Genomic DNA, 20,699 nt, shown 5'->3' with positions numbered 1-20,699 from the left:
TTGGAGCAGCCACATCACAAGTGCTCTCGAGTGTCTGACATATTGAACATCGTATAAAAAGTGGAAAGAAAAGAACACTGGGCTGGGAGTTAAGTCCACACACCATGCATCAGTATAAGGAATTGACCTGTTTTGGCAGGGGAGGGCTTCATTTTCCTTAGATATGAAGGATTTGAGTAGAGCTCTGAAGTCAATTTCACCTTTAAATTTTAGGGCTTAAGTACATTATTTCATATTATTTATAAAAAAAAATGTGGTCACTTCTCAGACACGTTTTTTTAAAACCCTCCTTTAAAATACTTTTATTCTGATAGGAGTACATTTCATATTTTAGGGATTGTGTTATATTGAGAGGATATTTTTGTTGCTTTCTTTAAATTGTTACTAAGCTACACACTTGGTATAAACCATTTAGAATTGGTTAATTCTATTGGTAGTAGAATTAAGTCTGATTTGAGGCTTTGCTAATTCAGACACTGCCTGGAGAACTTGAGAGTTTAGAATAGCCACATAAGCAGTATGTAGAGAGAAAAAAAGTAAATATTGAAGGAAAAAGAACTTGAGAGAGACTATTTCTAAGTATAATTCTGTTAATAAAGTGCATTGTTCAGAAATATTCTTAAACCACAGAGAGAAAATGAGAGTCATGTAGAGTAGTGATTCTCAACTCTGTCTGCATATTAGCATCACTTGGGGGCTTTTCAAAACCCCAATAACCATTCTGAATAGCACTGGTGACTCTCAAAGTGAGGTCTCCAAATCAGCAGCAGCAGTAGCACCTGGAAACCTGTTAAAGATGCTGATTCTCAGGTTCCACCCCAGCCCTCAATCAGAAGCCCCAGAAATGGTGCTCAGCCACCTGTGTTAATGCACCTTTGGGGATTCCAGTGTGCAGCCAGAGTTTCAAATTGAAGAGCAAGAATTTGGGGATAGCTTATCGAGCAGGTTTCCTTTTAAATGCAAGCTACCATTCTATAGAGGTCAAGGGGTCTGAACTGAAGAAATGCAATCCACCTGCTAGGTAGTTCTCATTTCTGATTTAGGGATTTGAGTAATTTATTAATGTTATAGGAGGCTAGATGTTACCATTCCTTTTAGATAAGTCCTAAATAAATTGATGTCAAGAAGCATCCTAACCAGTTGGCTAAAAGGAAAAGAAAGAAAAAATGAACTGGAGTAGAGGCCATTAAAGGTTGGGGAAAAGGCAGGAATATTAGATAATTATTACAAGTGAAGTGATTCTGAACACATTATAAAGTATATTATTTGTAGTTATGGCTTTCTTAAAGGACTTGAGTGTTACAGGGACTTTAAGCCCAGTTTGTCATCTATCAATTTTATTTGATCAAAAAGGCTTGTTTGAATCTCTGTCATTTAACATTAAAGGGTACATTTCCTCTAAACATTAAGGTTTTTGTTTTGGTGTAGGGTGCATTTTACAAATATACCATGAATTTAGAACTAATCAAGAAAATAAAATACACATTTTAAAAATATGAAAAGGTGGGTCCCTGGCTGGGAAGGATATAGGTGTGTGCCATCCTTTTGATTTCTGTTCCTCAAAAAAGAAAAAAAATCACAGTACCTCTAATTTCCAAGGCATATTCTAAAGAACGTTACATTGTGATTTCTTCAAACTAAATTTTAGGTATGTGGAAATTTTCAGCCCTGAAAAAAATAAGAATAGACACATTATAGTATCGGGTTCATTTGATTTTTCAGAAGTTAGGGGAAATATGCAGATCTTTTCAGAGACTCTGATTTGGTTCCTCCTCATTAGGAGGCAGCAGATGAAGGCAAGCAGGCTGAGCTGTGTTCAGAATGCATCTGCAGCTGCTTATCTCTAGAGATCTCGGCAGTGGAACTTCTGCACGCCCTTGCTGTGTGTATTTTTTTCTTTTCTTGTCCCTGAATACTACATTTTGCACGAAAAAGTCAGTTTTGATAATTTTTGGGGGTGGAGGGTGCATTTTAGTAGAATATGTGCCTCTTTGGAAAACAAACTGCTTCTTTATTACAAAAATCAAACCTGCCTCTCACGTCTGTCTTTAAAAACATTCTGATCTAACTTTTACAGTCACATTTGTTGGTGAAAAGATTATAATGTTATATGTAAAACTGCTTGTCTACGGAAAATGCTATTTTGATTTTTGCATTAATTCCTGAGTAGTCGGTTTATATTTTAGATTGTTGTGTGAGTTGGGATCTCTGAGCATAAAGTGGTTTTCAGACCATTGGTGATATTGCTGAACATCTTCCTTAAATAGCAAACACACACATTTCAACAGTTTTTTTTTGGGCAGTACCACAGTTAATAATTTCTTTACAAGAAAAATGGATGTTCTTTATTATTAACATCATTTTCTCATCTTATGTCCTGGCATTTAAATTATGAAACTTCATCTCGGCATGTAGACTTACCTTGTGTTGTCAAGAGGACAGAAGTGACTTTTCTGCAAAGCTAAATAAATAGTTTTTACTTTATTGTCTACTACGAAACAGCTGCTGAAACCAGGAAAATGCCATCTCATCATTGGGCCTGGGGTGTCCAAAAGAGGGCAGGAAAACAAATGACTGTAGCTCCCTGTCTGCCCTGGCACTCTCCTCCTTTCTCTCGTTTTCCTTGCCGTGAAGAGCAGGAGAACAATATTCTGCAATTAAGGATTCCATTAAGTTGAAGAAAAGAGCAAATGGGGGATGTTTGTTCTCCAAGCTGAAAAAATGTGTCTGGGGTGGGGGGGGGGATAGTGGTAGTGGTATAGAGAGAGGTGGGTGGAGAGACGAAGTCAGGGCTGTTTGTTGAATATACTGTTAAGGACTGTTACCATCCTAATTAATCAAGTTAGAAATTACAGCTGTAGTCGGTTTCCCCCCCAATTCTTGTTATCAATTTTCTTCTCTTTTGAGACAAAGCAAATATAAATTTTGTGTTCATTTGTCATTCGTTCTTTGACTTCAGCATCTCTGAAAATAACAATGTAGCACAAAAGCCCAGTATTTACCTAGTTGTAATGTGGGTTGCTCATGGTGTTTTGCAAATTATTGCAATTATGTTCACCATGCGAGTCGCCCTTGGTAACTGGCGAAAAAACTGATAATCCTGTTTTGAACAAAAGGTCAAATTGCTGAATAGAAAGTCTTGATTAACTAAAAGATGTACAAAGTGGAATTATTTCCTACCATTCAGAAATAGTTCTTGATCGGGTTTGGGGGAGGGGGGGTGAGTAAGTACATCTGATTACTGAAGTACAAAGCATTGAAAGGATGTTGTCTTGAGCCTTTCATGTAGTCTTAATGGTGGCTTTTTTGTCAAATTTACCCATTTGCGGCATTGAAAGAGGCAGCTGCATTTAAGCTGGAGAGACGGTGCTTTTTCAAGAGTTCAGTGCATGGAAAGTTCTCAGCAGTATCTGCAGTTTTACTAGTAGCCCCTGGTCTATTAAAAACTGATGTGCCGCATTTGAGCCCATTGCTCTCAGTACTTGTGAACCCCTCTGGCTGATGATCTAATAAAGTGCTCTTACTGGACAATCTCTGATCAGCTACTTAAAAAAGAAGACTGGGGGAGGGGGGTGGGCAGGAGAAGCCGCACAGGCAGGCAGTCCTGGTACGGGCCGGAAGAGGAGAAGAAAGTGGCCAAACCGAAAGGGTTGTCAGCATGACGGTCTGTACTGAGGTATTTGCCATGGCTTTTGAGTTTCTGTGCCCCAAATCTCTTGAGCGGGTGATCACATTTTTCCCCCTCTTCAGAAGAAATCTTTATTTTAAGTAAGGTTGGATGAGGGATTGGGAATGTCTTTTTGAAATACTGGAATCCACTTTGATATGTATTTCTTAAATTGTGGTTATCCAGGAAGTATATAATCCTATGTTTCTGTAAAACCCAAAGTTTCCCATGCTACAGTCAAAGGTCAGATGGATTTCATCTCTTTTGAATGTTGTAGAGCATCTGTGGAGAGTGAATTTGGAGGGAGGGATTCTTTCTTTGTAATGACCACCTGAAAAATCAGTTCTCAAAACTTTTGAAAGTGTGTGAAAGTGGCATGAAAGCAAAGCAAACCTTAACAAGTTTGTGGGTTTACATTCTGCATCACCTAGCAACCCCCTGGCTCAGCCAGATCTCTTGTCTTTCCTTAGTTCTGTTTACAGACTATTCAAACGGCCCTTCGAGACCCATGAAAGATATTCAGTTTCATTAGTACCATTCTCAAGGAGAAAATAATTAAAGTTAAATGAACAAACATTGCCTGGTGATGGTGTGAACTCCATTCCGATTTTTATGAGGCAACTGTATAGATGATTCCATTTTAACATTGTTATTTGGTACCCAAAGACACCTTGCATTAAACCATGCTAGCAAATACGTATCTATAAACTAACAGAAACAAAAACATCAAAGTTACTTTTAGCTGGTCTTAAGCAAAAAAAAAAAAAAATCTGTGGTGAGGAACTGTCTGTGCCTATCCTTCTGACTGAATTTTTTCATTTGATTCTTGCCCAGGGACATCTGAGTTGATCTGTGTTCATACTGGATCCAAGCAGGGAAGAGGGCATAGGGAACAAGATACCTCTCTTAAAACTGATTTATTACTTACCTTTAGAGATCAATCATAAAGAATTGTGTTCAGATCATATTACATAAGAGACTATGCATTTTGGTGAGTGGCTTAATTTAATGAATGATTCTAATGCTCCCAAAACATGTCCTGTCATTTTCTTTTTGAGAACAGCTTATGTTTAAATTAACTCATTTTTGAAACTTTAGTGTTAGTAGGAAAAACCTCCACCCCATGAGCATATTCTCTGCAAATTCATATTGGCAACAATCAAACGTGATGTTTAGAATATTTTTTCAAAAAATTCTTCCATCATCAATAACAGTTTTCAGATTTTTAAATTAATATTTTTTTGTAAAAAATATGCAGAAGAAACATTGTAAGATAACTGATGCTGGCATTTTTGCAATAGTTCCTTCTAGTCTTTTTTTTTTCTTTCCCCTGTGCACATGGTGATGAAACTGAGCCTTGAGCTTGCTTGTAAAGTTTGTTATTCTGAATACAAGGGTAAGGTAGTGGGTTCTTTTTGTTTGTTTTGTTTTTTTTAATAGTGACTACTTAAAACGAGGATAGAAATAATAAACAATTTCTCTTTAGCAGTTTCATCACTAAAATATTAATATAAGCATGAGAGTAGCCATTTTACCTCTCATTCCATTTGAATCTTTACTGTTTCCATGTTGAAATAACTATATATGCCTTTACGTTGTATATCCATGTAGAACTGTTAGGGAGTCAGACATTCATCACAGTTGGAATATTATATCCCCAAGTTACTTGCAGCTTCACATGGGAGCGGGGAGAGAAAGTCTTTTATGAAAAGATTTGTGATACAATAGAGATGAATGGAATGTGGAAAGGCAGATGCTTTCAGTTTTTCATGTAAAGTGAAAGCAGGGTAGCTATGAAATCTTGTGTTTTTATTATTTGTATTTTGTTAGATCTCTAACATCCACAGTACATGGCTAGGTTGCATGAGCTCTTTGTGCTTTGTTGACAGTTGACAGACAAAGCAAAATTATTCCGGAAGCAAGGTACTGTATACTTAGTTGTGACCTATTATAACCTAAGAATGTAGCTTGCTTTTGAGTCGGATGAATGGGGAGAGTGTTTTATAGAATAGGCTTGAATATACTAAGAGTGATTTTTTTTTTTAGCTACCCATACAGAGAGATACATGTCCTTCACTGAACTTTTTCCCCCCAAAATGTAATTTTCCATATAAAGTCATTTTAAGTATATTTTCCCCACCTGCTAGCATGGCAACAATTTTTACTGTTCTAGTATTGTCCTATAGTGGTAAAATACAATTGCTGGTAATTGTTGGCTTCTGTGCTCACACTGTAGCAGGAGAAGATAGCTTACATGGGGCTCTTTAACGTACCTCAGGTACATCTTCTGATGTTCAAGCTCTGATTGCAAATTAAAATGGCAAGGCTATAGTATTGGATTTGATGTGAGACAAAGTAGACCAGGTTGCTAATTTATCATGTAATATACAATTGCTGAAGTTGGAATTTTTTTACTTGTGCTATTCTATGTGTTTAAATGAGGACGGCAGTTTTGCATGTAACCTATCATAACAGTTTGGGAGTGCTCCATTATCCTTTCAGCAAACTGATGACAGAGTCTGGTCCTTGCACAAATGAGAAGATCAATAAGTTTCAAATAACTTGGATGAAATGACATATGACTGTTCATTTATAGAGATGTCTAACTTAAAAATCTATTTTAATAATATTTAAAATTCTTACATGGACTGACATGACACTTTTCCACTTCTATTTGTTTGATAATTTTGTTTAAAATATTTTTGTATTAAATTTGGTAAGTAGTTTATATACTTATTTTTTCTGATTTGCCCTATGATCTCCTAGTCTGAGACTTAATAATCACTCTTTGACATGCCAGAATGCTGCAGTGTAGAATATTTAACTTTAAAAGCAAATTTATGCTCCTGTTAAAACTTCCCCTGGAGATCTTAGGAAAATTTTCTCCCAGTTTTGGGTACAAATATGGGTCAGAAAGCAATTTGGGGTTTTTTTTTCTATATATTTCTGGAAATCTCAAATCACAACATGTCATTCTTAGAAAGCAGCTGTGGGCCCATACTGTGCACTGTCTATAAGAAGACCCACCCTTTTTTTAAAATACACTGGGCATAATTCTGTGACAAAACAAAAGTTGTCTGGGAGGGACAACTCGAAAACCCCAGAAATTTACAAAGCCTTTAGATGAAAAGAGAATGTGATATTCTCTGAGTGTATATAGTTTAGGAAGAGGGATGGTTGATAAGTGTTAGCAAAACAAATCGTGATGTGATAGGTTATGAAAGAGCATGCAGGATGGCAGACCTTGCCCTGTGACCAAGTCCCTATATTCCTGGAGAGCTGTTAGAATTTAGACTAAATTGTACAGCATGACAGAACTGAGTCTTGAAAAATCAAGCAAAGACCATATTCCCTTGTTATTTATTCTGCCATTCACAGCTTCATATTAAGTATAGCTTTTGGGAAAAACAAAGAAATTCTCACTTATGTTGACCATATTGTTATTATTTTCCACTCAAATCAAAAGCAGTTCCATTTTTAATCTTGATTATCATTTATCCATTATTATAGTTTTCCACCCCTCCCTCCCTCCCTCCCCTCCTCCCTCCCCCCCCCCCCTCCCCCCCTTCCAGTCTCTCTATGTATCTGACTGGCTGGTACTCACTATGTAGACCAAATTCGTCTCAAACTCAGAGAGATCCACCTGTCTCTGCCTCCTGAATACTGAAATTAAAAGTGTCACCACACCCAGCCTTAGTTCTCTACTTTTTAATGATACTCCCTGGACAATGACAAGGCTCTTTCTTGGCTGAAATAGTGCACTTTCAGCTATAACTTAACAGTGATGCTCCTCAGTGCATTTACTGAACATTTTTGTAAGGTTGTTTTAGGGTTTTTGTTGTTTTGTTTTGCTTTTATCCTTTGAACAATAGTAATAAGTAGTACTTCTGTTTTGTAGATGAGGAAACTGAGGTTCAGGGAGAGGTTTAGTGGCTTACACAAAATTACCCACTAATATGTGGGAATGCAATGCTTAACAGAGTGGGTCTGTGCCCTAGAGACTAGCAAGAAGACTACTAAACCCAAACAAGGTTATTCTCCAGGGTCCAACCAGTTAGGAAGGTAAAATAAGATGCTTAAGGGACAGTGTGAGCCAGTGTGTGTTCATTGTCCAGTGGGATAATGGGAGAAGTCCCAGTAGGTTGGGAAGTTTTTATAGAAGAATGGACTTTTTATTAGATCAATGGGCATTTTAGGAAGGGACTATGTGACCATGTAATGTCAAGGTGAAGATAGAGGATAGTGGCAAAAGCAATCCAACGGAACAAGAAATATTTATTGAGAATGAGAAAGCAGGGACCAGGATGAGATTGTGAAGATTTGAAAGACAGACCGATGAGTGTGTTACTTGTCTATGGAAAGATGATATGGGATGAAGAGCCCTGGGGAACTAACTACACTGGCCACCTTTTATAGTGGGTCTGGGAAAGCATGGGGTCAGGGTAGCCAGGGCAGAGGCTACTACAGTAGAGCAGTTTACGGTCAGCATTTTACTGAGGTTGATCCTAACAGGGCTGTAGATGAAAAGACCAGTGGGATAAAATTGGTTAACTGGCTGGTGATAGAAGAACCCATTGTGAATATTTAACTCAAAGGAGGGTAAGAGCTGCTTTGAACTTTTTACTGTGAGTTTCAGATCCAGCCCTTGTTGCTTTCTCTATGTTTTATTTTATTGCTTCTATTTATTTTAAAAATGTTTTTGAAAGCTCCATGTATTACAGTTCTAGGTCTGGGTAAGCTCTACACCTGTGAATCCTAAAACTACAAATGTACACAAATGAGTAACAGTTTGTGTATTAGGTCCAACTCTCAAGAATGCCTCAGTTACAGGTGGAAAATGATCTCTTTTAACTTGTGCAGACAGAAGTCATTTTAGTTGAAATCTCAGAAATTAAAACTGATCAGTATTTGGCACAATTTGATACACAGTGATTTTAAAGAATAGTGATGCTGAAATTAAATAACAGGTGACAGAGCATTACATTTTTAGACAAATGTTTGTTTTCCTATTGGACAGGCTGACTTTACCTCTTTCATTTATAAACATGATTAAGCCAGGCAACTGAAAATGTGATGTCCTTATTCCTATTGGTTGTAACAATTTGCATGCAATAGTAAGATGGCATTTTTGGATGGCAGACTTCTTACAGTGGTTTTAGAGTGTTTCCTTGAAAATCTGTTTCTTAGATCAGGCTTCCAAGGAAATTATTCAAAACAAATTTCTTCTTTTATTGGCTTGTCAGCAGATTCTTGGGCTGTACATGTTATCCCAAGGGGGAAAATGAAAATGTTTAGTTTTGTCATTGTAAATGATAATTGAAGGCCCCACAAAAGTAGTAGTTATTTGCTTTGTTTCTGTTGTACTTTATAAACAAAATTCACTATGATGATCTTGTAGTGGACAGTTTGTCCCATCTTGGAATTTTTTCAAAGTTCTGAAATATTTATTTTTAACTATATAAATGTTTATTGAAGTTAAACCTGCCATTCTTGCTTAACATTTCTTGAGGGAATAAAGTGTTAGCTGAAATGTACTGGGCAAAATTTAATTGAAGCATGGCATATATTGAAAACAGGATCTGGTTCCCCCATAAAAGAGTTTCATTTTTCATGTCTCCAAAAGCTTAATTTTCAAAATAAAACATGAGGCATAAGGAGTTAGAGATTGCTACTGTTTGCTTCACCGACCCAGTTCCCTTCACACAGTTATCAGCATATTTAATTTCCATGCATAATAGCACTAGTTTTTGTTGTCATTTGTAAAGGGAGATTAACAGATAGTAAGTACAAACAAGTACTGAATGAGAGGTGACAAAGAAAGAAAGACCTCTTTAATGTTGATTATAGCTGGTAGGAAGTCTAGACACATGTATTCTCTGTTTTCTATATGATTTGAAAGGACGTTTAGTTGGTGACACTGTCAGAGATAGAGTTTAGGTCTTTGCTTTTTCAAACAGGTGAAATGACAACTTAGCATCTTGTTGGTTGGCAGTTCACTTGGTGAATCATGAAGCAATATTACAATGATGGAATCAAGTTTTTGTTTGTTTAGTTTTTGGCTTTTGGGTTTTCGAGACAGGGTTTCTCCATGTAGTCTTGGTGCCTGTCCTGGATCTTGCTCTGCAGACCAGGCTGGCCTCGAACTCACAGAGATCCACCTGGCTCTGCCTCCCGAGTGCTGGGATTAAAGGGGTGCGCCACAGCCGCCTGGCTTGGAATCAAGTTTTTAAAACATCTGAAAAGGACAAACTTTTTGAACATTATATTTTAAAGATTAAAAAATAAATTCCTAGCCGGGCGGTGGTGGCGCACGCCTTTAATCCCAGCACTCGGGAGGCAGAGCCAGGCGGATCTCTGTGAGTTCGAGGCCAGCCTGGGCTACCAAGTGAGTTCCAGGAGAGGCGCAAAGCTACACAGAGAAACCCTGTCTCGAAAAACCAAAAAAAAAAAAAAATAAATTCCTGGGCCTGGTATCATGCCTATAATCCCAGCACTCAGGGGACAGAGGCAGGAAGACAGTGAGTCTCAAAATTGATGATGATGATGGTGATGATGATGATGATGATGATGATGATGATTTAATGGCCAAGTTGTGTTCAGTACTTAATGTTCTCTTGCCTCAAAACATGATACTGAGCAAGATGTGATGACACTTGCTTAGATCTCAGCTACTTTAGAGGCTAAGGCAGGAAGATTATGAGTTTGAGGTCAGCCGGGGCCATGTAGCACGAACCCCCACCCCCAACCTAAAAAATCAAAACTATAGTAGTTGTTACCTGTTTGCTATATTTTTCTTACTCCATTAAAAGTTAGTGAATTACAGCTTCAGTTAGCAAGACTATGGGTTAACTAAAGAGCTTCAGATCTCAAATATATCCCTTCTCTATATGGAACTGTTGTTACTCTGTTCAGAGTATGCTTTCCTGTTAATAGTTTCCTGAAACTCTGTGCCTGGTGCCCCTTTGCCTGTCTACCATGATATTTAATAAAACTCTAGGCAAATATCAGCAGTTTCCTAAGAATTCATTTGATATTTTCCATCGGAAAAGTTCAAATTGCAATTTAAAATAGTTTAGCTATGAATGTGTAATCTTCCACTGGAGCATAGTTGAAAGGTTGTTTCTTTTTCAAAGGATAGAAAATTGGGTGGATTTGGAAAGAGGCGGGGCAGGCTGTGACTATGTTCAAAACAGTACACATCTCCCAAAGATCTAATAATAAATTAGTTTAGCTTACTGAATGAAGGTAGGAGTGAAAGTTTCTCCGAACATACTGTGACTAGATGAATTTTTATTCTTTAAGGGTAGCATTTTTTTTAGTAAGTTGTACAAATGCACTTCGCTTTGTTTGAAAGCCTTAAATGGAGCTAGAAGAACCAATCCTTGGTGATTTCTTCTGAGTTTGTTTGTAGCTACTTCTCAGAAGGGCCTATTCTGAGGAATGAGGTCAAGCAGCACAGCAGTGAGTGAGAGCATCCCTCAGATTGGGAATAGCACCACGTGGAAATGCCATGATGTGGAGGTTGAAATATCTTAACTTAAGCAACTCTTTTGTGTATACTGCTTTTATCAAGGGTAAGACAAGCTGCTGAAACTGGAACAAAAGGAATGGGGTTATACATGTAACTGATCCCTTTCTTAACCATAGAGTGACTCTGGTCTCTATTAGTTGGCATGTGTGGATCTTTCTGCCAAAGTTGTCTTTCCTTCCTCTTCTACTAACCAACCTTCTGATCATTCTTCAAGTTGGGAAATTACCATGTCTCAAATGCCCCAAGCTTCATAGATAGCTAGGTAACTCCCTACTTAGAGCCGTACAGGAAGGAACACTATGAGATGAGGGACATATCTTGCTTATCTATATACCACAGCACCTCACCTTGTTTGGCCTGGCCTTACTGTGTGCCTCTGTAGCAGTCCATGCAATACCAAAGCCCACAAACCTTAGGGCCTCAATATGAACTTGCAAGATTTGCTCAACTCTTTGTGATAGCTTGTCTTTCTATTTAACAGATAACATTTTATAGTAAGCAGAATGCTAATTCAAAATGATAGACATACTGTATTCTATCCCTGAGAGAAAATCCAAAGAACATGAAGGGATAGTAACTGAAGAAGAAAAGGAGTGACATCATATCTCTAGTGCAGAGAAATAGGCAATGGCTACTTCAAGCCTCTGAAAAATAGTGGTTAAAGTTGTCCTTGAAAACTTAGGAACCAGCTTTATGTCTCCAGAGACCACATGTAGAAGAATCTGTTTTCATTGAAAATCAAATAATCACTAGCATTATTTAGGCATTTCTTTTCTGCCCAGGGTACTTGTAAGTACTTTAAGTGTGTTACATCACTATAGCAAGTCCTATAAGGTGTGATACTATTGTCATACCCATTTCATAGAGAAGGAACCTGAGCATAGTTATGTAACTAGGCAGTGATCACTCAGCTATTATGAAGGTCACTCATTTTTATACACTTGGTGTAATGTTCTTTTAACTAAATTCCTTTAGTTTATAGTTTGTATATAATAGTAGTTTTTATTGAGAGATTTTGATGTTTGGAGAGGGCATATATCCTTTAAGAAAGGGGAGAATATTTTATGGGAATCTCAGTTTTTTTTAAGATTTAAAAGAATTTTTACTTTATGCATGGGAATATATTTTGCCCACATGTGTGTAAGTATACTATGCATGTGAATAATGCCCACAGAGGGCAGAGGAGGCTGTTGGGTCCCTGGACCTGGAGTTTACAGATGATTGTGAGCTGCCATGTGTGTGCTGAAATCAAACTGTGGTCTCCAGAAGAACAGCCAGTGTGCCTAACCATTGAACCATCTCTCCAAACCCATGTTTTTCCTAACTTTTAAGTTTGGGGCATACATCTAATTAACATGTCCATAGAGGTGGGTAACTAAGCTATTTTGCAATCTTTAAGGAAAGTTGGGATAAACTCTTGATAACAAGGGTTTATTAGTTTTGTTGGTCAATGATGATTATAATACCAGATTTTTCTCCCTTGTCTCTCCAGGGCTGGCTGATATGTGAGGAGCCAACATGTCGCAGTCGCACTCGACGTCTTCCCCTTCATTTCTCCCGAAATGGGCCTCTTTGTCCAGTCTGCGTGAAAGCTGTACTTAGGCCAGAGGTAACTATCTCCTAATGCTAAAGCACCATTCAGAAAGCAGTGGAGGATTGTTCGTCTATCCTTTAGCTCTGGGAAGCAGATGCTATATATTTGGCCTGTGGAGACATTCCTCGATTGCACTCACACATTTTTTTTCTTCAGTATCCAGACTTTAAGAAGATAAATGCTTTATCTTTTCACATATCTTAAGCAATATCATATTTATATCGGGGGAAATGGATTAATTCTTACGATTTACTCATTTTTCATACGAGTTACAATTTCATAATTATAAAAGATATTCCTTTGTAGAAACTGCTAGTATCTTCAGACTCAATCGAATCCCATTTTATAAGAAGTAGAAAACCTCCCCAAACTGTACTTTAAAGGGTTCATCTTACGTTGGGCTTCTCTCCTCTGTGGCATTAAGTTATTTATCACTATCTGCATAGTTCATTGGTTCTTGAGCAAACCTTAGTTTATTAGTATATTCGCATGAGGGATAATGCATACTGCCATTAGTGACTCCCAACTGTGGAGCATGAAGTATGGAAAGGCCTCTCTGGTAATTAAGATGCCTTCCCTCCTGTGTCCCCTTTGAGTATCTTCAAGCCAATCAATAATTTCCAAACTGTGGTGAACAGAATGTTTGCAGGTCTTTGAGCAGAAAGGGTCTTTAGATTAATTACTATGTATTATTAAGCTACTAGCCAAACAAACTAGTTTCTATAAGTCATCTAGGAACTTGCAGTATAATAACATGCAGTCCACTTTCACAGAATGTGTTTTATTTTCAGACTTTATATAGACATTTGCAGGGTTTTTTTTGAGAAGGTTAAAGTTGGTAACCTATTACTTACTTATTTTTTTAATGCAAAAGCAACATTCTATCCCTAATTTTTTATGTAAAATCTTTTCTATGGAAAAGATGATACACAGTCTAATTTTAGGAAAATATTTTGTTGTATTGTCTATTTCTCTGTTCTTTTACATATCTGTATGTAATTTTGACTGCAGTCACAATGAAGATGTGCTTTATAGTTACCAAGCATTTTTCTTTGTAGGTACTTCATTCATTACATGCAATTTAACCACACTTCTTACTGTTAGGCTACTTTTCAGTAGCTCTGTACTGAAAATTTATGAGTATTTTCCCACTTAAATGATTATTTTTTATCTCAATTGTTTCATAAGGATAGAGTATTGTCAAAGTGCATAAGTAAATATAGTAGCAATTCATTGCCCCATCGCTTTCCTGATGGCTGTCCCAGTTTTTACTGCATACCAGTACCTTATGAGTATACTGGTTTTAACCCAGCCTTGCACAAATTTGGACATTGGCAATAACTTATTTTTAAATACCTGGATAAATACTAATTGTTCCTTGCCTTACTTTATAAAACTTTGATAATTATATAGGTTTTTTTTTAAATGTGGAACATGTGATGATTAGCTGTCCTGATGAATTATTTTTACATTAGCCTCAAGACTTACATCAGCAGGTGAAAAAAAAAAACAGAACAAAGGTGTATGGATGTAGGGTGCCTCATTAATCTAGTTGTAGGTTCTATAGTGGTTCTCAACCTTCCTAATGCTGCAACCCTTTAATACAGTTCCTCATGCTGTGGTGACCCCCAACCATAAAGTTATTTTGTTGCTACTTCATATCTGTAATTTTGCTGCTGTTATGAATCGTAATGTTAATATCTGTTATGCAGAATATCTAATGTGACCACCAAGGAGTTGTGATCCACAGGTTGATAACCAATGCTCTAGGAGAATCATTTTGCTTCATGAACTGATATTGCCTTTGCGACTGAACTCATCAACTTAAGTTCAATGAAAATTGAATTGTTTCTTAGAAAGTCAGCTAGTTTTATGCTTCAATTCATGGTGAGAGAAGGGATAAAAGAAATATGTGGCTATAGGATCATTAAGCTTCTGATAAACGGTGGTGGTGGTGGTGGTGGTGGTGGTGGTGGTGGTGGTGGTGGTGGTGGTGGTGGTGGTAGTTTAACATATTAGGTTGTCTTATGATGTATTGTCCTTTTTTAATGAGTGAGCCAACACAAGCATTTCAAAGTGACTTGCTTTTTTTTTTTATATCCTACATTTTCCCCAAACTATGACATTTTAGTTACATGTTTACCACAGGCTAAGCTACCTATCCCCAGCAGAAGCTTTGCTAAATTGGCTGCTCAGACATGACCCTCTGGAATCATTGTTTCAGAACAGTTAGTAAAACTGTCCTTAGCCTTTCCTAACAGGAGCCTTGAAAGTGGGACTCAGCTCATTTTTCTGTACTTCATTTGAATTGATAGTGATGAGTTAGTAAAATAATATTTATGAGGTTTCTGAGCTTTTCTACTAGGAATAAAAATATTCATCTTTCCAGAGACACCTGAGAAGCAGTTGTACAATGAACAGCATTACTGCAGTTTCTACAGGTTTTCCAAAGTATCTATTTTACAAGATTATTCTCATCTCAGCAGATGTGACACACACCTTTAATCCCGGCACGTAGAAGACAGAGACAGGTGGATATTTTGAGTTTGAGGCCACTCTGGTCTACAGAGCAAATACCAGGACAGACAGACAGGAGTACAAAACCTCCACCCTCAAAAAAAAAAAAAAAGGAAAAATTATGCCCTAGTTTGTAAACTTTCAGTTGCTGAGTTTCAACTATATTTTTAATTTAATAATTATGCCAGGTGTAGTGCTGCGTGCTCATAATTCTAACACTTAAGTGTCTGAGACAGGACTGCCATGAATTTGAGGCCATTTTACTATGAGGTTCCCGTCTCAAAAAGTTTTATTAAACACCTGCTACATCCTGTAAAATTTGCTCAGTGTTGGGGGCGACATTTATAGATGTTCTACATTTTCATATTTATAAATGGGAGAATGAAATTCAGTAAAGAAAATGGGGTATATCTACACAGTGAGATTTTACTTAGCCATACAGAAGAATGAAATAATATAATTTGTATGAAAATGTGTTGGACTGGAGACTATCATATTAAATGAAACAATACAAATCCAGAAAGACATATATTTCATATTTTCCCATATATGGACTCTAGATTTAAGAAAATACCACACAGAGAGGATGGGGGCATCTGTATAAATATAATTGAACTACATTGTAGGCATGTATGAAAATGTTATGATAAAATCCATTGTTTTATACACATACTACTAGAAAGTTTAGAAACTAGTTTAGCATAGATTGTATAAAATTGTTACATGTGGGCAAAAAAATGTCATTTATATATTGAACAAATCAGCATCTATTCCTAGTACCAGTAGAGACTTCAGATACACTCAAGTTTGTGGTAAAACATTAGCTATTTAATCCTCACCTAATAAATCTGTCACTTAGTCCTGGCTTGCAGTTGACTTGAGTACTTTCCAGAGTTGACTTGGAATATGCAAAGTGTCTCTCCTTAAGACTCATATTGCCTGAGTTATGAACAAAAAAAGGCACAGTTTTGTTCCCAGAGCTTTGGACATGTACTTTCTTCTTGGATACATTAAAATATGTTTTCAGTATCCTATAATTTCTTTGGCCTAATGGGAATTTAATGGTATACAAGTTTTTGCTTATTTAAAATACTGTGAATTGTCTTTACTTTAAATGCCTTTAAATTCAGAAGTGAAAAGTTTCATACATATTTATATTACTAAATAATAAGATCTGCCTCCTTTGTCCTGGTGACAGAGCTTGGGCTTATCTAAATTAGATGATTGATATTTTAATAAGGACATGGTACTTTGCTTTTTAACATGGCCAATATGCATAGATAGGGACTGATCCACAAGAGACTCTGTATTACATAATTCATCAAAAAACAAGCTTAAGTTTAAAAAAATATTTAGTCTTTTATTACAAAGTAGGCCTAGTGGTTTCTTCCTTTAATCTTAGCACTCAGGAGGCCTAGATAGAAAGATAGCTATGAATTCCAGGCCAGCTTAGGTTATGTTGTAAAATACCTCCCCCTAGATACAAATATACATTTTTTTGGTGTGTGTGTGTGTAGAATTAAGATTTCAAACAAATTAAGCCTTTTCTCATTGACCTTTCTAATTTTGATGTGCACCTGAGAAAATATCTGCATGTGACTCCTTGGTTCATGGCAGTAATAGATTATGAAATTGAACGGCTACTAGGGCGGAGTTAACTAGTAGAGCTCTTTATTCACTTGCTTATTCAACTCATTTTCTTGAAGGCCACTTTTAAGGGAAGCAATGACATGACCTTTGTTTCTGCTTTGGAACAGTCATCGGGTTCCTCACATTACTCACTGCTGTAAAATTGCTAAGATCCTTTCTATCACCATCACTATCACACACAACTTCTGTTCTTCAAAGGAGAGGAGAGATTGTGAACTCAAGGTCATCATATTGCAGAATGGTTATGCCTAAACAAATTGTTGGTTTGATGAGTAAGAGGTGCATAAAAAATGTTGCCAAGCTACTTGGGCAGTGTTACATTACTACATAAGAAAAAAAGTAGGAAAATATTTGTGGTCTCTTAAGCCATTATGCATGAAATGGGCACAGAGAAGAGGACCTTAGAGTTGTGGTGGGAATTCTGAAACATTGCTACCAAAGCATTATTGGTGTTCCAGTAGAGAAAGGTTTTACTATGACAGGCATTTTAGAGTTTTGTAGTTTTGATGGCTTAAACAAGGAGATCGCTTAATTCTTTATCTTTTCTTTTTCAATATTTTTTTTGCTTTTTTTCTGTTAAGACAAAATTAAAATAACATAAATTAACCATTTTAAAGTAAACAATGCATTTCCATTTAGTACATTCATGTGTTACCACCATGTCTGTCTAATTCCAACCTTTTTATCACCCCAGAAGTAAATGCTGTACCTATTAGTGCCTATTCTATATCCTCCTCCTCTCCGAACTATGGTAAACTGCTTGTCTGTATTCAGTCTCAGAAATTTACCTATTCTGAAGATTTCGTAGAAATGAAATCATGCCGGGTGGTGGTGGCACACGCCTTTAATCCCAGCACTCAGGAGGCAGAGCTAGGCGTATCTTTGTGATTTCGAGGCCAGCCTGGTCTACAGAGCAAGATCTAGGACAGGCACCAAAACTACACAGAGAAACCCTGTCTTGAAAACACCCCACCCCCCAAAAAAGGCTATAAAAAAGAAATGAAATCATATGATGGCATCTTTTGTGTCTGGCATTTAACATATTGTTTTATTCTTATATCATGTATGAATTTTCATTCTTTTTTGATAGCCAAATAGTATTTAATCAAACCCAGATGGAATATTCATCCATTCGTTTGTTGATGAACGTTTTGATTTACTTTTAAATTATTTTTTTATTAAGTAAAAAGCTCTTACATGTTCCCTGAGTTTGTGATCCTTGGCTCACTTATTAGTCTTACTTCCAAGAGTGGTAGGTACCGCATGAATCTAGACTGATCCCTCTTCCTGTTATTGTCTTTAATAACTATTTATTCAGCACCTGTCTTATTCTCATTCTTAGAGTTTATATCCAAGGAGTTCAAAACAGTATACAGCGCTTGAAGTACTCTTGCTGGAACCAGTACAGGCTAGAATAAACCTGCTATTGCCACCTTTTCTACTTAAATCTGTTTGGGGTATATTAACCCTCTTATACTTGCCACTGCTAGGTTGTGTCCTATGATGTTTTCTTAGACCCAAGTGGCTTATTAATAGACCCCAATGTATGACTCTTAACTGGCAGTGTATTAACAAAGTACCACAGACCAGATGGCTTAAAATGGGGGAAATTGAGATAGGAGCATATAGCTCATTGATAGAATGCTTGCTTAGCAAATGCAAGATCATGGGCAAGATCAAATGCAAAAATTGGCAATTCCTAGTATCACAAAACAACAGAACTCTCCGAAATGTATTACCTCATCATTCTAGCGGTCATGTCTGAATTATAAGTGTCATCACAGCCATCCTCCTAAACTTGATAGGGCAGAATCCCTTCTTTCCTCTTCTAGCTTTTGCTGATCATTGGTGTTCCTTGGCGCTATTGTACTCTAATCTCTGCTTCTTTTGCAAAATGACCACCTTCGCCCTAGTGTCTCTTGTCTCTTTTCATCTCATAAGGACACCAGTCATACTGTCTTGGAGACCACTCTAATTCACTAACTACAGTTTCATCTTAACTTGATTTTTTTCTTCCAAGACATAGCTTATTTGTGAATACGTGAGGTTAGGACTCCAGCATATGAATTTGAAGGATATGTTTTTACCTGTAACACTTAGGAATTATATTGGGACAGATTTTTACCTCTAACACTTAGGAATTGTATTGAGCTGAAGGTAATGAAAACCAAAACTAACAATGGCTTAAAAAGAACAGACATTTAATCCCCAATCTAAGACTGCATATTTTAAAATACATAACAGAAATTCAGTTATGAACTATTGATGATTCTCCTGTGATTCTTCCATCCCTTCATCATCTGTCAACAACAGCACTAACCTACTATCTTCAAAGTCAAAACACAGTTCAATGAGACCATATAGGCTTGTTCAAGACATCACAGGGTAGAATAGTGAAGAAAAGGTGAGTCAAAAGCATATTCTCCCTATGAGGCTAAAGAGATGCTCAGTAGTTAAGAGCTTACTACTCTTCCAAAGGACCCTAGTTCACTTCTTAGCACCCACATCAGGCAGCAGTGAGCAGAACTAAAGCTCCAGGAGATCTGACATACTTTTCTGGTCTCTGGTCATCTACGACATACACACAGAAATACATAAATAAAAATAAATCTTTTTAAAATGTGCTTCCTATCCATTCTTTAAGCAACCTTGTGGAAGTCCTGCGCAACATACCTGTTTATATATCATGGACCAAAAATTAGCCACAGGGACTAATAGTTTGTTGTCACTAAAGAGAAAAAGCAGACTGGGTGTTGGAGACCAACCAGCACTGTGTGTAACAAAAACGTTCCAACAAACTTTGTAAAATCTCCCCTTTGCAAAACCTCTCAGCCCATTACTTTTCCATTGTGGATAGTATGGATCCTGATTCTGCTTTGGATACAGTGTTTTAGCTTTGAGAGTACTGATGATTAGCCTCCTTTTAGCTTTTCTAAAATATTAACATGTTGAAGTGGAGAGACACCTTCTTCTAGGTAGACTCTGCTCCGTTTTCATCAGCATCCTTTGTATAGAAATTTTCTACCAGTTGCTAATTATATTTGCTTCTAACTTGTAATTGTCCTCAAGGATTTTGCCCAAAGGTCTCTCCCAAGGAAAATTTGTATCATTTTGATCAGATGCTGATGCTGTCATGGTTTTATAATTATGTTGGTCCTTGGACTGACAAATCATGGAATCTGCCCCCTTTGGTCATTTCAGCAACATTTTTAAAAAGATGAGTCTTTTTATTCATTTTACTCTAGAATCAAGTTGCTCTAGAGGATGAATAATAGACACAGACACACACACACACACACACACACACACACACACACACACACACACACACACATGCATACATATATATCTTTCGTAAATTGTGACTATATAATGATCCTGGGCAGAGTTTTGACTAAATATCACTCCTACACTTAGTACTAAATATCATATAATGTGGTGTATTTTGCTGATAAATGTTAACTAGTTAGAACCACAAAAGTAGATCTCCCCCCCAAAAAAAAGAAAGAAAAAGAAGCCCTAATATGGAAACTTATGAGGAATTTTGATCACTCATACTGTAAAGAAGTGGAATATTACCCTTCCAACAAAGTAGAAGATCCAGACCCTGCTTCTAATAGGCCTGTATTCTAATGCTGGAGGTAGAGCCTGTTTCTAATAGGCCTGTATTCTTTTTTTTTTTTTTTTTTTTTTGGTGTTTGCACCTCTTTATTTATTTGTTTGTTTGTTTGTTTGTTTAT

General features: G+C 36.9%; 1 protein-coding gene across 1 annotated transcript in view; it reads left to right on the top strand.

Annotated features, from left to right (window-relative positions):
* Pola1 (DNA polymerase alpha 1, catalytic subunit) overlaps positions 1-20,699 on the top strand; it is a 303,693-nt gene that overhangs the window by 202,332 nt on the left and 80,662 nt on the right. The window contains exon 35 of the mRNA XM_052732483.1: positions 12,691-12,807. Within this exon, the coding sequence (XP_052588443.1) occupies positions 12,691-12,807 (117 nt within the window). The remainder of the gene's footprint in view (positions 1-12,690; positions 12,808-20,699) is intronic.

Source organism: Peromyscus californicus, unplaced genomic scaffold (assembly GCF_007827085.1).
Source record: "Peromyscus californicus insignis strain IS unplaced genomic scaffold, ASM782708v3 Scaffold_10__1_contigs__length_136768540, whole genome shotgun sequence".
Taxonomy (NCBI): Eukaryota; Metazoa; Chordata; class Mammalia; order Rodentia; family Cricetidae; genus Peromyscus; species Peromyscus californicus.
This window is presented reverse-complemented; position numbering and strand designations above follow the sequence as displayed.